The 15871-nt window shown below is 38.1% G+C and overlaps 1 protein-coding gene across 3 annotated transcripts in view; it reads right to left on the bottom strand.

Annotated features, from left to right (window-relative positions):
* CDK19 (cyclin dependent kinase 19) overlaps nucleotides 1-15871 on the bottom strand; it is a 164539-nt gene that overhangs the window by 36573 nt on the left and 112095 nt on the right. For 2 of the 3 annotated variants that reach the window (XM_026511639.4, XM_026511640.4), the window contains 2 exons: nucleotides 10962-11072; nucleotides 8562-8702 (listed from right to left, as the gene is read on the bottom strand). The exons of the other annotated variant lie outside the window; for it this stretch is intronic. In XM_026511639.4, the coding sequence (XP_026367424.1) occupies nucleotides 8562-8702; nucleotides 10962-11072 (252 nt within the window). The remainder of the gene's footprint in view (nucleotides 1-8561; nucleotides 8703-10961; nucleotides 11073-15871) is intronic. 3 annotated transcript variants of the gene reach the window in all.

Here is a 15871-nt window from a genome sequence, read left to right as displayed (position 1 = left end):
GAGCCAAGCTGGGTCTCTAAGGAATGGCACATGAGACGGCACATGTGTTTATGCTGCATGCAGGTCATGTGCTCGTATCCTATCACTCTGTAAACATCACGCCTACCTGAACAATAGACATGTTTTATCGGGGGGAAAATGATTGTTCTCTGTCACTATGCTTTTGCACCAGTAGGCTGGTTCAGCAATAAATATGGAAGACCTTTGGTTTGGGGGGAAAAAAAAAGAATGTCAGAGGTAGAAATTATGAAACTGAGCCCTCTCTTTTGACTCATGAAGACACGAAGGTGAAAGACCTACAATCTTACTCAAGTTCATTGTCCCCCCTAGACAGTGGCAGACCCAGGATTAGAACTCAAGCCTCTCAGGAATGCACCACAGGCCAGGGTTATGAGAACAAAAGTGCACCTGGAAAATGCACAACACTTAATTGATTTATGGCCCTCACCTGTAGAAGGCTTCTACTCAGATGAGTGCTTAGTTGAGAATAAGATCACCCAAAATAATCATCATATGCAGTCTCCCAATAAATAATCAGTCCATGCATGTCAGATCCCCTCTTGATGAAGACACCATCATTCTCAATGAGGGATCCTGAATCACCCTAGAGTTCTAGTCACAGAGGATGCCTGTGGTAGTGATTACCCTGGTATATACATTTGTCCAAACTGATCGATTTCTAACTAAAATGGATACATTTTATAGTGTGTGAATTCTACCTCAATAATACTAATTTAATAAAATAGTATGCCTGAAATGATTCTTCAGTTTTAAACACAGGCCTCAAAGTGCTGGGGCTCCTGTCTATAGCCCTTGATTCTTAACCAGTTCCTGCTATTTCTGTCACTGTGGAATATATCTTAATTATCGCCTCTTAGTGACTGTGGAGTTAGTTTGGCAAACCACCTTCTAGATGCATGTGTTTGTCAGTACAGGCTACTAAAACTTTACGCTAAAGTCAGGGATCATCACAAGAGCCCTGTCCCTGAGCTGAACCTTAAGAGGTCTCATCCCCTTTGAAGTGGGCCCTCTTGGAAGTGTGGTTCTTAGTGTCTATCACCTGTCCACGGAACAGATGGTGCAGCAATACACTCCAGCTCACACCAACAGATGTGTAGGACTCTGCAGAAAGCTCCCGTGACAGGGGTATGGGTGCGAGTGATTGAAAGCCTGTTATGCCAAAAAAAAAAAAAAAAAAAAAAATCACAGCCCAGGGGCGCTTCAGTGCCTTAGTCGGTTAAGGGTCCAACTCTTGATTTCAGCTCAGGCCATGATCTCAGGGACCCACGTCTGGCTCCATGCTAGGCGTGGAACCTGCTTAAGATTTTCTCTCTTTCTCCCTCTGCCCTCCACCCCACTCACACTCTCTAAATAAATAAATAAATGAATAAATGAATAAATAAATAATAAAATATCACAGCCCGAATCTAGAAAACACCTCAATAATACCTTCTCACATTTTAAGGTATATGTCACAGTATCCAGAGCACCTTAAGAAACATTATCTCGCCTGATCTTCACAAGGCTTTAAGTACAGGTAGGACAGGGGTGACATCACTACCATCAAAGGCCTTCGGCTGCAGACATGAGCTGCTGAGCCACAGACTCTGGAGGACCCAGCCCTAAGGAACTAGTAAGGGACCAAAGATCACCAGCAGGAACCCCAGTGTGATTCATCAGCGTGACAAGATCTGGAATTGCCCAAAGTCACCTAAAATTGCAAGTGAGAAAATAACCAAACCATATTTTCCTAGGATTTTTATTGTTAGCTCTGCATTCTAAGCCATTAGGAAAATTCTTCAAAATGCCAGCATGATGGCTACTGTCAGATTTTAAGGGGTTCATTGTGGTAAACACATTTACCCTGTCAGGCCCTGTTTAGCACAGACAAAATTAAAGACCTGATGTATCTCCTTGTCAGACAAGGTATGAATAGAAGCTGTACTGCACACAGAGATTCTTAGAAAACTCTCCAACCACTGAGCACTTATTTTAATCAAACTTCCACAAAGAGTAACAGTACAGCACTTCCTCTCCAGCTGAGTGGAAACAGAGGCCATCTCTGACTTTCGTACGTTGATCTTTATACAGCGATGTTCCTAAAGCACCTTCAAATGCTCTCTCTTAGCTAAAGGACGATAATATTTCATGCTTCCTCATGGTGTCTTTTCATTGCTTGTCAGCTCCCTGTTTCAACACAGCAGCACTACCAATTTTTAGTAGTGGGAAACTTAAATTTTTCTTTGCATTTTTGCCTTTGTTCGAAAGAAATGCATGAAAAATAGAAATGAGATAGTGGTGATAAACATAGGCCTCAGACTGTATAACAAAGATGGGATCTCTAGGTACGTTCAAAGTGAAGAAAAATCCCGGATCTCAAATGAACACACCCTCTAGATTTAAGTAGCTTAAACCTGTGGTTCCATAATGGGTGGGGAAGAAATGGAGGGGGAGGGGACAGGAGAGGAGGGGAAATGAACATACACCAAATTCTGGAAATAAATCACTGAAGAATGTTTGGAAAAGCGGAGGGATAACTGGTACATTATATTATTTTTTAGCTCTTTAGAACCAGAACTACCCCCAAACTCTTGCCACTCAAGCAACTTTTCAACAAGGAAAAAGTGATATATGAAAGAAGGGACTTCTTGCACTTTATGTTTCCACTAAATAAATAGAACAATAACAGGATCCAAATATCATATAAAAGCCTCTTAGAGTTTGTGGTAGGCAGCCTCGGACACGGTTTCCAATATCCCCACCCCTAGTAAACATGCCCTTTGTAATCACTCCCCGAGTGTGGGCTGCACAAATGACTTCTAGTGAACAGGAGACAGCAACGGTAATGGGATGTCACTTCCATGATTCACTAACAGAACACCGTGACTTCCATCTCGCTAACACACACTCTCTCGCCCTCTTGTTTGCTCACTCTGGTGAAGAAAACTACCATGTTGTAAGACGCTCTGTGCAGAAGCCTATGTGGCAAAGAACCAAGGGAAGCCTCCACCTATCGGCTCCTGAGGAAATGAATCCTGCCAACAACCACGTGAACAAGATGCTTCCTAGTGAAGACTTGAGATGACTGCAATCGTTTAAGGAGACTCTGAGACAGGATCCAGATAAGCCACACCGAGAGTCCCGACCCACGGAACCTGTGAGATGATAAATGTTGTTTAAAAATCTTTAAAGCCACTACGTTCGGGGGCAATTTGTCATACAGCAGCAGATAACTAACACAGACTTAAAACATACACAGCCCACAGGTCATAAACAACCTAGAATGCTGTTGAAAATCAAATAAGTATTCTGCCTGAACAAGCTGGTGTCATAGGAAAAAACAAACCAAACCTATGTAGCTCTCTCTCAGTTAGTATGACAAAGTATCCAGAGGCATTAGTACACATTTCTCTGTAGCTAGAATATCTATTACACCATTTTCTTTAATCAACTGAAATATACCTGACTCTAAGTATTGGCAAGTTTATTATTATTATTATTATTATTATTACTATTAACCTCTAATTGAATAAAAAAGTCTTTAGGTCTGTGACAGGAGTGACTTTTTGACAACCCCAAAATGTTTAGTAGATGTTAACTAATAACAAAACTCAAAAGACTACTGGATACAAAATCATTTTCTCCCTCAACTAGATCTCACAAAATGTCCACGTACCATGTTTGCAGACAATATAGTTATCTGTACCCATAGACTTCAAAAGAGTACAAATTCACCCACTATTGGGAATAATAATTACCATTCAAACCCAAAGTTAGAGTTTTAGGATGGGACCCCCACAAATATTTTTTGAAAGACAGAGCATGGTCAGGGCCCTGGAGCATTTACTAAGATCTTTCATTTGATAAAGACCTAGCATTTATCATGTGTTAGGTACTGAGACAGGAAAGTGACAGAGAGAGTTTAACTTATAGTTCAGTTTATGCCACTGATCCAGTAGCAACACTGAGTAACTAAGGAGCCATAAATCTTAACAACACTATCACTGAGCCAGTATTTCTCTACCTTCGCTAAAGAACAATATGCAATTGTCAGATGGTTTGCTGAAATTCAATACATGTAACTTAAAACACAAACAATATACCAACACTAGGAATACAAAAATTAGTAAGATATGATCCTTGCTGCCCAGAAGCTCATAATTTTGAAAAAGGGATAAACTGTATCTTGGCACTCTTCCAGCCTTACCAGAATTGTAATCTCATAAAAGTGAGTCATCCTATATTTCATCTTCTTACTCTTAGCTATATCCTGCTGTAAAATTAAAATACATCTTTTTTCCCTTGGTGTTTACAAGTTCCAAATATTTATAGACTCATGTCTCTACTTTGCTGTCTCTCAGCCAAGATGAATATATTTAGCTCCTCTTCTCCTTTCCTTTTAAAGCAATTCCTCAATATAAGTAATCTTTTAGTGACTTTATTTAAATTCTCTATTTCTGTTTTAAATTCTGGGATCCAAATGACATAACTAAATACTACTCCAGATATGTAATCAATCACAGTGAAAAACCCCAACCTTCTTTGATGATATAATGCCTGTTTGTAGAGTCCAAAACACTGATTTTTATTTACTTTTACAGTTTGGGGGTTATACTATTACACTGTAAATTTAATGCCTTTAGGATCTTGCAAGTTTCTCGCTCTGAAACAATTGTGACCAACAAATAGTATAAAGCCAAATTTCTTTCAGCGATAGGAAATGAAGCATTAAAAAAAAACCACTCATGATTAAAATCGCAACTCTATTAAGCTTACACACAAAAAATAACTTTTCAAATGTCCCCATCAAGTTTTTAACACCACATTCATATTTGATATACTTTATATTTCTATATCTACTACAGAATACATTTAAAGTAAACATACAAAACAAAATCTTCTACTCCTGGAAGTACTTTGGCAGAACCATGACAATATGTTCCAGCTATCAGGATTCATGATCAGTGATAAGAACTTAGCAGGCTGTCCCAGGGTAGATTCCTACTGGTTCAAAGTTTCAAATATTATTAGTTACTTATTTGAAGAGTAGAGGCATTCAGCGAATGTGAGTAAATTATGAATGTGCTATCCAAGGTCAGAACCACATGCAGAATGTATTTTCAACACTATGCTCATGCTATGGATGAGGTAATAATAATCAATAGTGGCTTTTTTAATGGGAAAAAAATTTTCATTCCAGAAAAAAACATTCATTCTGTTGCTCCCAATTTTTTTTTAAGTAAACTCTACACCACACACAAGGCTTGAACTCACAACTCTGAGATCAAGAGTTGCATGCACTACCCACTGAGCCATCCAGTCCACCCCTGTTGCTCACAAACTTTTAGTACTTAAGAACAAACAAACTCCCAGGGCACCTGGGTGGCTCAGTCAGTTAACCATCTGCCTTTGGCTTGGGTCATGATCTCGGGGTCCTAGGATCGAGCCCTATGTCAGGCTCCCGAGTCTGCTTCTCCCTCTCCCTGTGCCTCTCAACCTGGTTGTGTTCTCCCTCTCTCTCTCTCTCTTACTCTCTGTCAAATAAACAAAGAAATCTTTAAAAAAAGAAAAGAAAAAAAAAGAGCAAACTCCCTAGCCTGCTATCTAGAGCTTCCTTGATCAGGCTCTAACTGATATCTTTCTAGACTTCAGCACACACTACCACAATTTAGCTTATCCATTTTGTAGTCAGACAGAATTCCATACTCTTTCTGGGATAACTCAAGAGCTTTCTCACCTCAGAAATGTTTACACCCAACACTCCCTTAGGTTACCCTCCTCTCTCAAATCTCTACTTAGGGTGTCAGTATAGCCGAGCGGTCTAAAGTGCCAGACTCAAGCTTCGCTTCCTCAAGTCTCTATGTTCATTCTACTTATCCTTCAACGTCTGGCTCAAGTGGCAGCTCTGTGAAGCTTTCCCTGAGCCCCCCCCCCCCCATAACCTCTTCTAACCTTGAGTAGCATTTGGTCTGTGCCTGTCACATGGCCACGATCACATTCTTTCTCATCTAGCTTATAGCATCTTGCTTGCGTCCATGGCACATTTCTTCTCTCAGAGTAAAGTCCTGAGGAGAAGGTCTTCCATGCAGTAGTATTTGTACTTGTCCCCATCCCTCATGCTTTAAACATACAAGGTAGTAATAAATGTTTATTGTAGACAGTGTGTTGAAATATATACATGTTACTTGATCCAAAAGCATACCATAATAATCAGTATTCTTACTCATACTCACTCACTGGGGAAATATTTACTCAGTAACTATTGTGTACTCAGGTACTACTAGGGTGCCAAAATGAATCATAGACCCTGCTCTCTCAAGAAGTATACGGTCTAGGGGCGCCTGGGTGGCACAGCGGTTAAGCGTCTGCCTTCAGCTCAGGGCGTGATCCCGGTGTTATGGGATCGAGCCCCACATCAGGCTCCTCCGCTATGAGCCTGCTTCTTCCTCTCCCACTCCCCCTGCTTGTGTTCCCTCTCTCGCTGGCTGTCTCTATCTCTGTCAAATAAATAAATAAAATCTTTAAAAAAAAAAAGAAGTATACGGTCTAGAAGATGTTCTAAGGCAGCTACATAAATTGCTATAACACTAACAGATAAATTTCATAAGAGAAGTAAAGACGTACAACAGCAACCAGCAAGAAGGAGAGATTATTTCCAAGTAGGAATGGCTATGAGGGTAAGTTTTAACATTTGTGCAAGTCCTCAAAGACAGGTACTATTTGAATATGAAGAGACGGGGTAATAAATAAAGGCCACTGAGGCAGGAAATCTCAGGACGACACAAGAAACAATCAACAGTTTAATGGTACAGTGTAAATGAAAGACTACAGGGATAAAGAAAAATTCTAAAGGCAGTTGGAGCTATATCTGTTACGACCTTGAAAGCCCAATAAGGAACTAGAGCTTTAGTCTGTAAGCAATGCGGAACTATTTCAAAGTTCTGGAACGGGAGCTCTATAATTATTCAGAAGGTCCCAAGTGGATGGAAGGGAAAGAGACTGTTTGCAAGGAGACAAGTCCAGAGGCTAGTACCATACTTCAAGAGAGAGACAATAAAGGCCTGAGCTAGGAATGAGGCACCAGGGATGGAAATGGACAAATGGAAGAGATAGTTTAGAGGTGAAACTGACAAGACTAGGCAAGGTCTAGATGTATAGTGCAAGGGTCTGCAAGGGGTAAAAAAAACTTTCTAGGCTGAGAGGAGGGTGATGCCATAACTAAAATAGACACGAAAGCAGCAGCAAACCAACTAGGAGAAAACTGAGTCCTAGTCATACTGAGCTTTAGTACAGGTGGATACTCAGGTGAAAACGTCAGAAATAAAATCTGTTAATCTGTGCTATTAAGAATAAAATATAGAATTTTGTGAAAAAAGAGTTGAAATTAATCTTCAATAAAAGATTCTGATCGATGATTCAAACATGATCATGAACTCAAAAATAACTCACATCCGTTACATTAAGTACATATAGCAAATTAATATCTAAAACCATTTATGAAGGAGGCTTTGATCTAGAACGACCTCAGGTACCCACGTAAAAAGTGCTGATTCATGGTTAATAGCAAAGTGGATAGGTGGAAGTCTTTGAGATCCTTACAGTTCAAAATTATGAGGTGAAATGCATCTGTTGAAATGGTAAGTCCATCTTTGTGGTCACTGTCATTTGCCTCCAATTTAACTTCAATGTCACAGAAAGAGATGGTCAAGTCAGACGGCAAGGCCTGACTGACAGGGTAGCAAGGGGTACTAACTAGATGTCCTGTGTATTCATCCCTTTCTATAACAAATACTTCTCAATTAGTAAAACCGAGTCGACCTAGATTTATCCCTACTATATCCCTAGAATCTCCAAAAGCCTAAAAAAAAAAGATCATGAAACCACTTTTCCTAGGAGAGTTGGGAAATAAAATTTCCAATTATAAACTCCTGGGTATTACAACTATTCAGTAACCATATTTTCTTACGAAAAACAAAAAAGATCTCATTAATATAAACTAACATGACAATAATGCAAAGGTAACTAGAATCTGACATTAATAAATGTTTGTTACATGTGTACTGAAAAAAGTAAAATCAAACATTTGATTTATTGTAATACTGGTAACATTTACTGATAACACTGGTAACAACAGTCTATTTACTGGATGCAATGTCATTATTTCAGCTTAGCTCTTAAGGAAAAAAAAACAAAGAGAACTCAATTTTTATTATTAATGTTTTTACTAATAATGAGGAATAACATGAAAAACAAAATGGATTGCAAGTTACTTATTTCACATACAACTATCCATTAAGAGTATACCAATCATTCGTTGAAAACCACACTGACATTTTATAGCTATGCAGATATATAATGGAACAACAAACACCAAATGTTAATAATGGTAATCTTTTAATTGTAGGCTTATTGGTGATTTTATTTCCTTCCCTTTTGCTTATATGTGTTTTAAAATTTTTTTACAATTAATATTTATAATAATTCTACTAAGAGGAAAAGATATTTTTTAAGAGAAGGTAAAAAAAAAATTGTATTGATCAATTTAAAAGAAACATACTTACCAGATCTCTGTGAAGCACCCAATTTGCATGGAGGTAATGGATACCATCAAGAATCTGGTAAAGTAATGATTTAACCATAGATCTTGGCAACTGCATGGGCTTTTTATTTGCTTTTGATGCACGGTGAAACTTAATAATATGCTAAAAATTAAAAAAAAATAAAACATACAAAATAATATATAGTATTTGCTAATATCTACATCAATGAAACACAAGTCTGCAATAAACTCTCTACATTTAAAAATTACTTACTAAAGGCCAATAATGACGCAAAGAAAAATAATTTGAATAATAAGGTCAACCAAATAGAACCTATATTGGGGGTGAATGTGACAATGTTATTGAGGGTATAATGACTAGATTTACTGAAACCATTAAGATTTTTATTAAATAAGACCGACAGGTAAAAAGCGTTGATGTTTAAAAGGCTGCATAAAAATAGTACTACTAGTTGTATTCTCTATTGACAGAATGAAAGACTAAAAAAAAAGAGAAAAAGACCCTGTAAATCTTTACTGTTCTTCTTCTCCTTCTTCTTTTTTTTTCTTTTTTAAAGAAACTCCATGCCACATATGAGGCTTGAACTCACAATCCTGAGATCAAGAGTCCCATGCTCTACTGACTGAGCCAGCCATGCACCCCTATATCTTTACGATACTATAAGAAGTTAGCACTTAGAGCATTTGTGTAATGTCACTGACTATGTGTACATTTGAATAATTGTTAAGTTCTACCTTCTTTTGGTACAGAATGAAATTAGGATACAATCCCATTAGTTAATATTAAATAGGAAATCGCTAGAAAGGAGTAGGGAGAGGAAAAACGGGAAATTCAATTCCATTGGAATAAATACAACTGCATCAACATATTATAATTTTTATGTCCACATGTTATTTCTAGGTTATAAAAACATTACAATGACAGGGAAGAAATGCTACCTGTCCCCCAAACCTGTACCTCCATCTTCACCTCACCCCTACGCAAAACATGACATAATGGGTATTAAAGGCCACTTAAACCCCTATTAAACAACACTGGTAAAGCTGTCAACAATGCTCCACTAACTTTAAAGTGGCCAAATCGTATGGAAAAATTTTAAGCTGTTTACATAGATTTTTTGCTTTTTTATAAACTGTTCAACAATATGTACTTTATTTAAAGAACTAATAGAAAATTAGGGTTTATACTGTAGCAGCAGTGCCCAAAAAACAAAAAATATATATATATATATAGTAAGAGCTACACATATATAACTTTCAACTTTTTATAGCCACATCAAAAGAAAAAAAAAAGAAACAGGTAAAATTAATGGAATATATTTTAATTAACCCAGTATATTCAAAATATTATCATTTCAACATATAATCAATATAAAACATATTAATGAGATATTTTACTTTTTTTTTTTTCCTACTAAATCTTCAAAAGCCAGAGTGTATTTTATATCTGTAGCGCATCTCAACTTAGACCAGCTACACTTCCAGTGCTCCATAGGCACACGCGGCTAGGGGCCGCCATGTTACAAACAACACAGTTCTGCGGGGAAGTACTACATGTTCTTTCATCACATCACTGAGGTTCAAAGTGAAGTACACATGTTATCAAATAAACCTTGGCAGAAATATAAAGGATACAGAGAAATAGGGAAAACATAATTTTTATGAATATCCATGAGAAAAATTCACTGGACATTCTTGTCAATATGCTATAATAGCATAAATTCTGAAAGTTCCTTCAAGACCTGTAAGTCTGTTAAAGTTACTCTAAACAGATGTGCCATATGTATAGATGACACACCACAATATGTCAAGTCAAAACTTAACTACCAAAAATCTGGACTTACTGCCAAGTTTGATTTTTTTTTTACTTTTAGCAACTCCTTGGATAAAACGTTTAAATACCCTGACTTCTGACATAAAAAATTGGGAATTAGAATTTGGGGCTAATATTTGTAAAACTATATATGTACTTCCATTTGGTGGAGTCGGTTTTAATTGGAAAAATGCTGCAAGAGATTGACCTTAACTTAGGGAAATTATTCACGAGTACATAACTGGTGAAATTTGAACTACCGTGCGTACCACAAAAGAAAGCAATTTTCACTACAGATTATCAGTAAAGTGTCACTGATGACTTGCATAAAATTATAATCTCACACACATTAACACTTTCTGAAGTGAAATTTCTGAGTGTTACGAACACCATGTTCTCAGTATATGAGATTATATGTTTATTGCTTGAGTTCTTTGAAATCTGCATTTGCATTTGATACTTATTTTACACTCTGGTCAACAAAGCAAGTTTTCCTTTACATGCATTAGCAATATGCAGTGCATACATTAATCTGTTTCTCCATACCTAGATGAAATAGTCCTAAAAATAAAGCTCGTTTAGACTTACCCACAAATCATGTTCTGCATAATCAAAGAGCAGCCACACCTTCCTGTCACTGTGAGAAAGGAACACCTTCTGCAAGGCGATCACGTTAGGGTGCTTCAATTCTCGCAAAAGCTGAATGCAAGAGGAAGAGAGGGGTCACTCTCCTGTTCGCAAGCAGGGGGAAATGATGCATTTTCTAGTGAAATCTTTGAAAATTTAGACAATCTGGATAAGCAAAATAAAAGAAAAAAAATACCCCTACTCCAAGATAAGCTCTGCCCCATCTTGGTGCATATCCTTCCAAATCCTTTTTCCACCTGTATGTGTGTGTTTTCAAAATGGGATCATTTTAAGTAGTAAAACGTAAAATGGTAAACAAAAGTAAACATCATAGAATGAAGTAATTAAAAATAATCTGGAATGTGATTTTTTTTTTTTACTATTGGGGGGCAGGAATCACGTATTATTTCTGTTTTTTTCTACCCTAGCACAGTAGGTGCTCAGTAAATATTTGACAAAAGAAGGAAAGAGATTTAACAATCCCTACACTTATCCATGCCTAGAGCATGTACTTGAGGTTTTTTAGAAAAGCAATGAGTATAAGGTAATGACTCTGATACTCGCTGATAAAAAAAAAAAAATTGGTGTGGAGAAGAGGTCCCATAAACAGAGAATAAGGAATAGGTCCTCACGCAGTAGAAGCCAGACCCTGAGAGTAAGAAGGAAATCATAAGATAGACCAGATCCGCAAGTGAAACCTTAGCACTTGGCCCATAACAGGCAGCTGCTTGATAAATTATTTAGCAACAACAACTTTCGCTGTTCGAGGGGAAAGCCTTATAAACACGCCTGCCTCAGGCAGTTCTTAACCAGGGTTCAGATTTAACACTAACATGCTCAATTTGATATTTTCAATGTCTTTTAAATGTAAAACTCTGTGGGAGATACAAAAAGGGAGAGGGAATGAAATTTCTACTGAATACTCTGTGTGTTGGATTATATATACATGTTTTTCTCTCGTTTAATCCTTATAACAATCCTATGATGCACATGGAACCTGAAGTCAGTGTCATAAAAACAGCTTGACCAAAACCAAACACCTAGAAAGAGAAGAGGTTTGGATTTAAAGAGATCTGCCTAATTCCAAAGTCCATGCTTTGTCCACAATGGCTGAAGTTTTTGTCTTCAATTCCCGCAGTGTAATGGGCAAGACAGACACACAAATCGATTAACGAGGCAAGAGAAAAACAAATTCCTTACCCATTCTAATAACTTTATTATTATTTTTTCCCAATGACTTGAAATGAGTAAAGTATACCTTCGGTGCCTGTGCTGAAATCCTGTACAAATTCATGTGAATTCCATCTCTGGAACTTTTAATAAATTACTTCCCAGTTGCCTAATTCTTCACTACTTTCAATGTTGTTTCCCAGTCCTTCAATTCTCTCATTTTGGCTCTATACTTCAACCCTTTCTCTTGACCTGCACTTTGACCACCTTTGCTGGAAGGTGGTGCTCTACTGGCTATAATTTGGGCATGGTTCCGGGATAGTCCTCCCTGGGTTCTCCCTCGACCCACATGCCCTGGAACACAGCTAAGAAACAAGGCTTAGGATGGGCTTCTGCTTCACAGTCTGCCTCAGGGTTCTACACGCATTGCCTACTGGATGTAGGTGGGAAAGGAGAGCTGGAAGGAAATGTCCAGGGAAGACAGAACAGTCCTACTCCCTTGGTGGAGAAGGAGGGCGGTGGGGCCATTAGGTGGGTGCTCAGCTTTGGGCTGCTATCTCTGTTCCCACTGCCTAAGAAATGTTAAACAACCCTGCTTCTTGCTTCAGACGCAAATGTTAGACATAATATGCCCCTAATTAATAACTGAATCAGAGAAAGTGGGGGATACAGAGCTATATCCAGACAGTTTCCTGTTTTTGAATGGTTTAGGCTCTCTGACACAGTAGGTTAATATGTTTAATGACCCTATTTGCCATGGTCAACCTTCAAGCTCTTGGACTCTGGGAAGAGGCCTCATTGCAGGTGCAATGTCTTGTCACCCTTTCTTTCTGACTCTTGGTATTAATGAACTTAGAGAGTTTGGCTTTATTAAGTCTCTACCCAAAATACATTCTCTTTGTTGCCTACAGTGGAAGGGAGGTGAAACTCACTGCTGCATCTAAACCAGGTTCTGACTTGTTGGGGGAAGGGGATGTCACATGTAGCAATGTTTCATCACATAAAAAATTATGTTTTCTGTGACTACAAATTGGTGATCTCTCTACAATGAAACCACTTTAACTCCCATGTTTGAACATTACTTTGAATAGGTAATACATTTACATGGTCCAAAAATCAAAAGTACATAAAAGGGTATACACTGAGATGTCTCATAACCATGCCTGCCCCTGGTGACCTTAGTCCTCCTTTCCTGCTAAAACTAACAACTTTTATTAGTTAATTCTTCCAGTGTTTCTTTATGCAAATAAAAGCAAACAGGAGTATATATTTTTATCTGTCCTTATTTACTCAAAAGATAACACTTAAGTTTTTTTCAATACAATCTATCCTAGAAATTCTCTCCAATATCAGTATACAATATTAGTATTGTAGGTAGAAATCTTCAATACAATATTAGTATTGTAAGTAGAAATCTTCCTTTTTCTTCATTACGGCAGCAATAAATTTCTAGGTCTTTTCTTTTCCAGCTCTTTTTTTTTATTGTGGTAAAATATACACAACATAAACTTAACATTTTTTTTTAAGATTTTATTTATTCGACAGAGATAGAGACAGCCAGCGAGAGAGGGAACACAAGCAGGGGGAGTGGGAGAGGAAGAAGCAGGCTCATAGGGGGAAGAGCCTGATGTGGGGCTCGATCCCATAACGCCGGGATCATGCCCTGAGCCAAAGGCAGACGCTTAACTGCTGTGCCACCCAGGCGCCCCTAAACTTACCATTTTAACCATTTTCAAGTGTACAGTTATCCTTTGATACTCATTTTGCAGAAATATCTCACTGTTATAGTCTTTATTCATCCATGTAAAGCAAGAGATAAGACAAAGGCCAAATAATGGGGAGCCTTGTACGCCATGCAGAAGTGTCACCAGCGAGGCTCTCTAATATCACTGGAAACTTGGTGAGCACAGAGGGTTAGTGGAGAAACCAGCCGATATTAAAGGGTCCCACACCTTAACTATCTTCTGTGTGTGTCTCATGATCAGGTCACCGAACAAGGAAGTTTGAGGGTGACGGAGTTTAAGACGACTCTTAGATTTGGCTTCACGAAATCATCTGTACTTTATGTGTATTTATATTAGTATTTTTTATATTGCTTTAACTGTTTACAACTGTCCCCCATTAAACCTTGAGGACAGTTTTTAATTTATCCCTGTATCCCCAGGGACTAACGCAGGGCCTGGCACATAGAAGAAGTCCTGTTTTTAGTGATCTCATCTACTTTGAGGGCTTTAAATGTCACTGACGTGCATGAACTCCTAAATGTTTATCTCTGTCCACACATCTTCCCTGAGCTCCAGCGATAGGTATCCAACTGCATCAACATCTCTACTTGAATGCCTAAGGGCCAAAACTGAGGTGGTGATATCCACCGCCCCTGCCCTCTACCTAACTGCTCTTACCCCGGCTCAGTTCATAGCAACCTCATCATTCCAGTTACTCAGGTAAACAACTTCCTCTACTTTATTATTTTTTTTTTAAGATTTTATTTATTTATTTGACAGAGAGAGAGAGACAGCCAGCGAGAGAGGGAACACAAGCAGGGGGAGTGGGAGAGGAAGAAGCAGGCTTCCAGCAAAGTGGGGAGCCCGATGCGGGGCTCGATCCCAGGACCCTGGGATCACGCCCTGGGCCGAAGACAGACGCTTAACGACTGAGCCACCCAGGCGCCCCAACTTCCTCTACTTTAATTCTATTCACAATACCACTTTCTCGGCGAGTCTTTCCTGGTTCTCCTATTTGCAATTACAACCTCCCTCTGCACCTTTATTTTTCTGCAAAGCACTATCACTGTCAAACTATTATAGCTCTCTATCCCTTATCTATAATTCTAAAGCACTCAGAAAACAAAGCTTTCTAGGAACTCACGTAGGGAAAAAAATTTTAACTTTAATGGGAAAAAAAATGCACTGTCAAGGGTACACCCTTTCAGGTTATCAGATTCTGATCCTATGGAAGCTATTTTACAACTCAGTACATTATAGATAACTGATAACAATGCAGGATAATTCTTGTCTATACACATGCAAACTGTCCTGTCAAGGACAGGTTCACTGACTTCCCTCTCCCGTTATGGAAGAGGTGAGTTTTGCCTCAATTTGTCCATCATTTTAATATTCCTGATTTATAAATACTTCTGTTCTAAGGATTCTCCTTCGAATGGGCTATACCATCTACTGGGTTCCTTCATTTAATAAGTTAAATAAAATCTTCAAAATGTGCTCATTTTGTATCTGTATCACATCATAATTTTACCTTCTTTGAAAATTATCCTTTGATACTCATTTTGCAGAAATATCTCACTTGCCCTAATGTGAAGCTGTTATAGTCTTTACTCACCCAAGTGTGAATGATCATACTTCTATACTAAAGAACACTAACAGGTTTGATTACTATTTCCCTGGCTGTCAGGTGACATAATATATACACCATATTATCTTTCTAAAATCTTTTAAAAAATATTTTAATCTAAAATACATGTGGTTCCTGAGGCTTCATTTAAGGAATTGGGGACCTAGGTATTGTTTATTTATTTTATCTTGTTTATTGTCTGTCTCTCTCCATTAACCTATAAGCTCCATGAAGGCAAAGTTTTTGCTGGTTTTATACCCCCGCCCCCCGTGCTTCAAATGGTGCCTAATAATTTATTGAGTAAGCACTCAATAAATATTTGTCAAAAGAATTAAATCTACTGAAGTTAC

Source organism: Ursus arctos, unplaced genomic scaffold, assembly GCF_023065955.2.
Source record: "Ursus arctos isolate Adak ecotype North America unplaced genomic scaffold, UrsArc2.0 scaffold_13, whole genome shotgun sequence".
Lineage (NCBI taxonomy): Eukaryota > Metazoa > Chordata > Mammalia > Carnivora > Ursidae > Ursus > Ursus arctos.
Note: the sequence above shows the minus strand (reverse complement) of the source record. Positions and strands in the feature narration are given on the sequence as shown.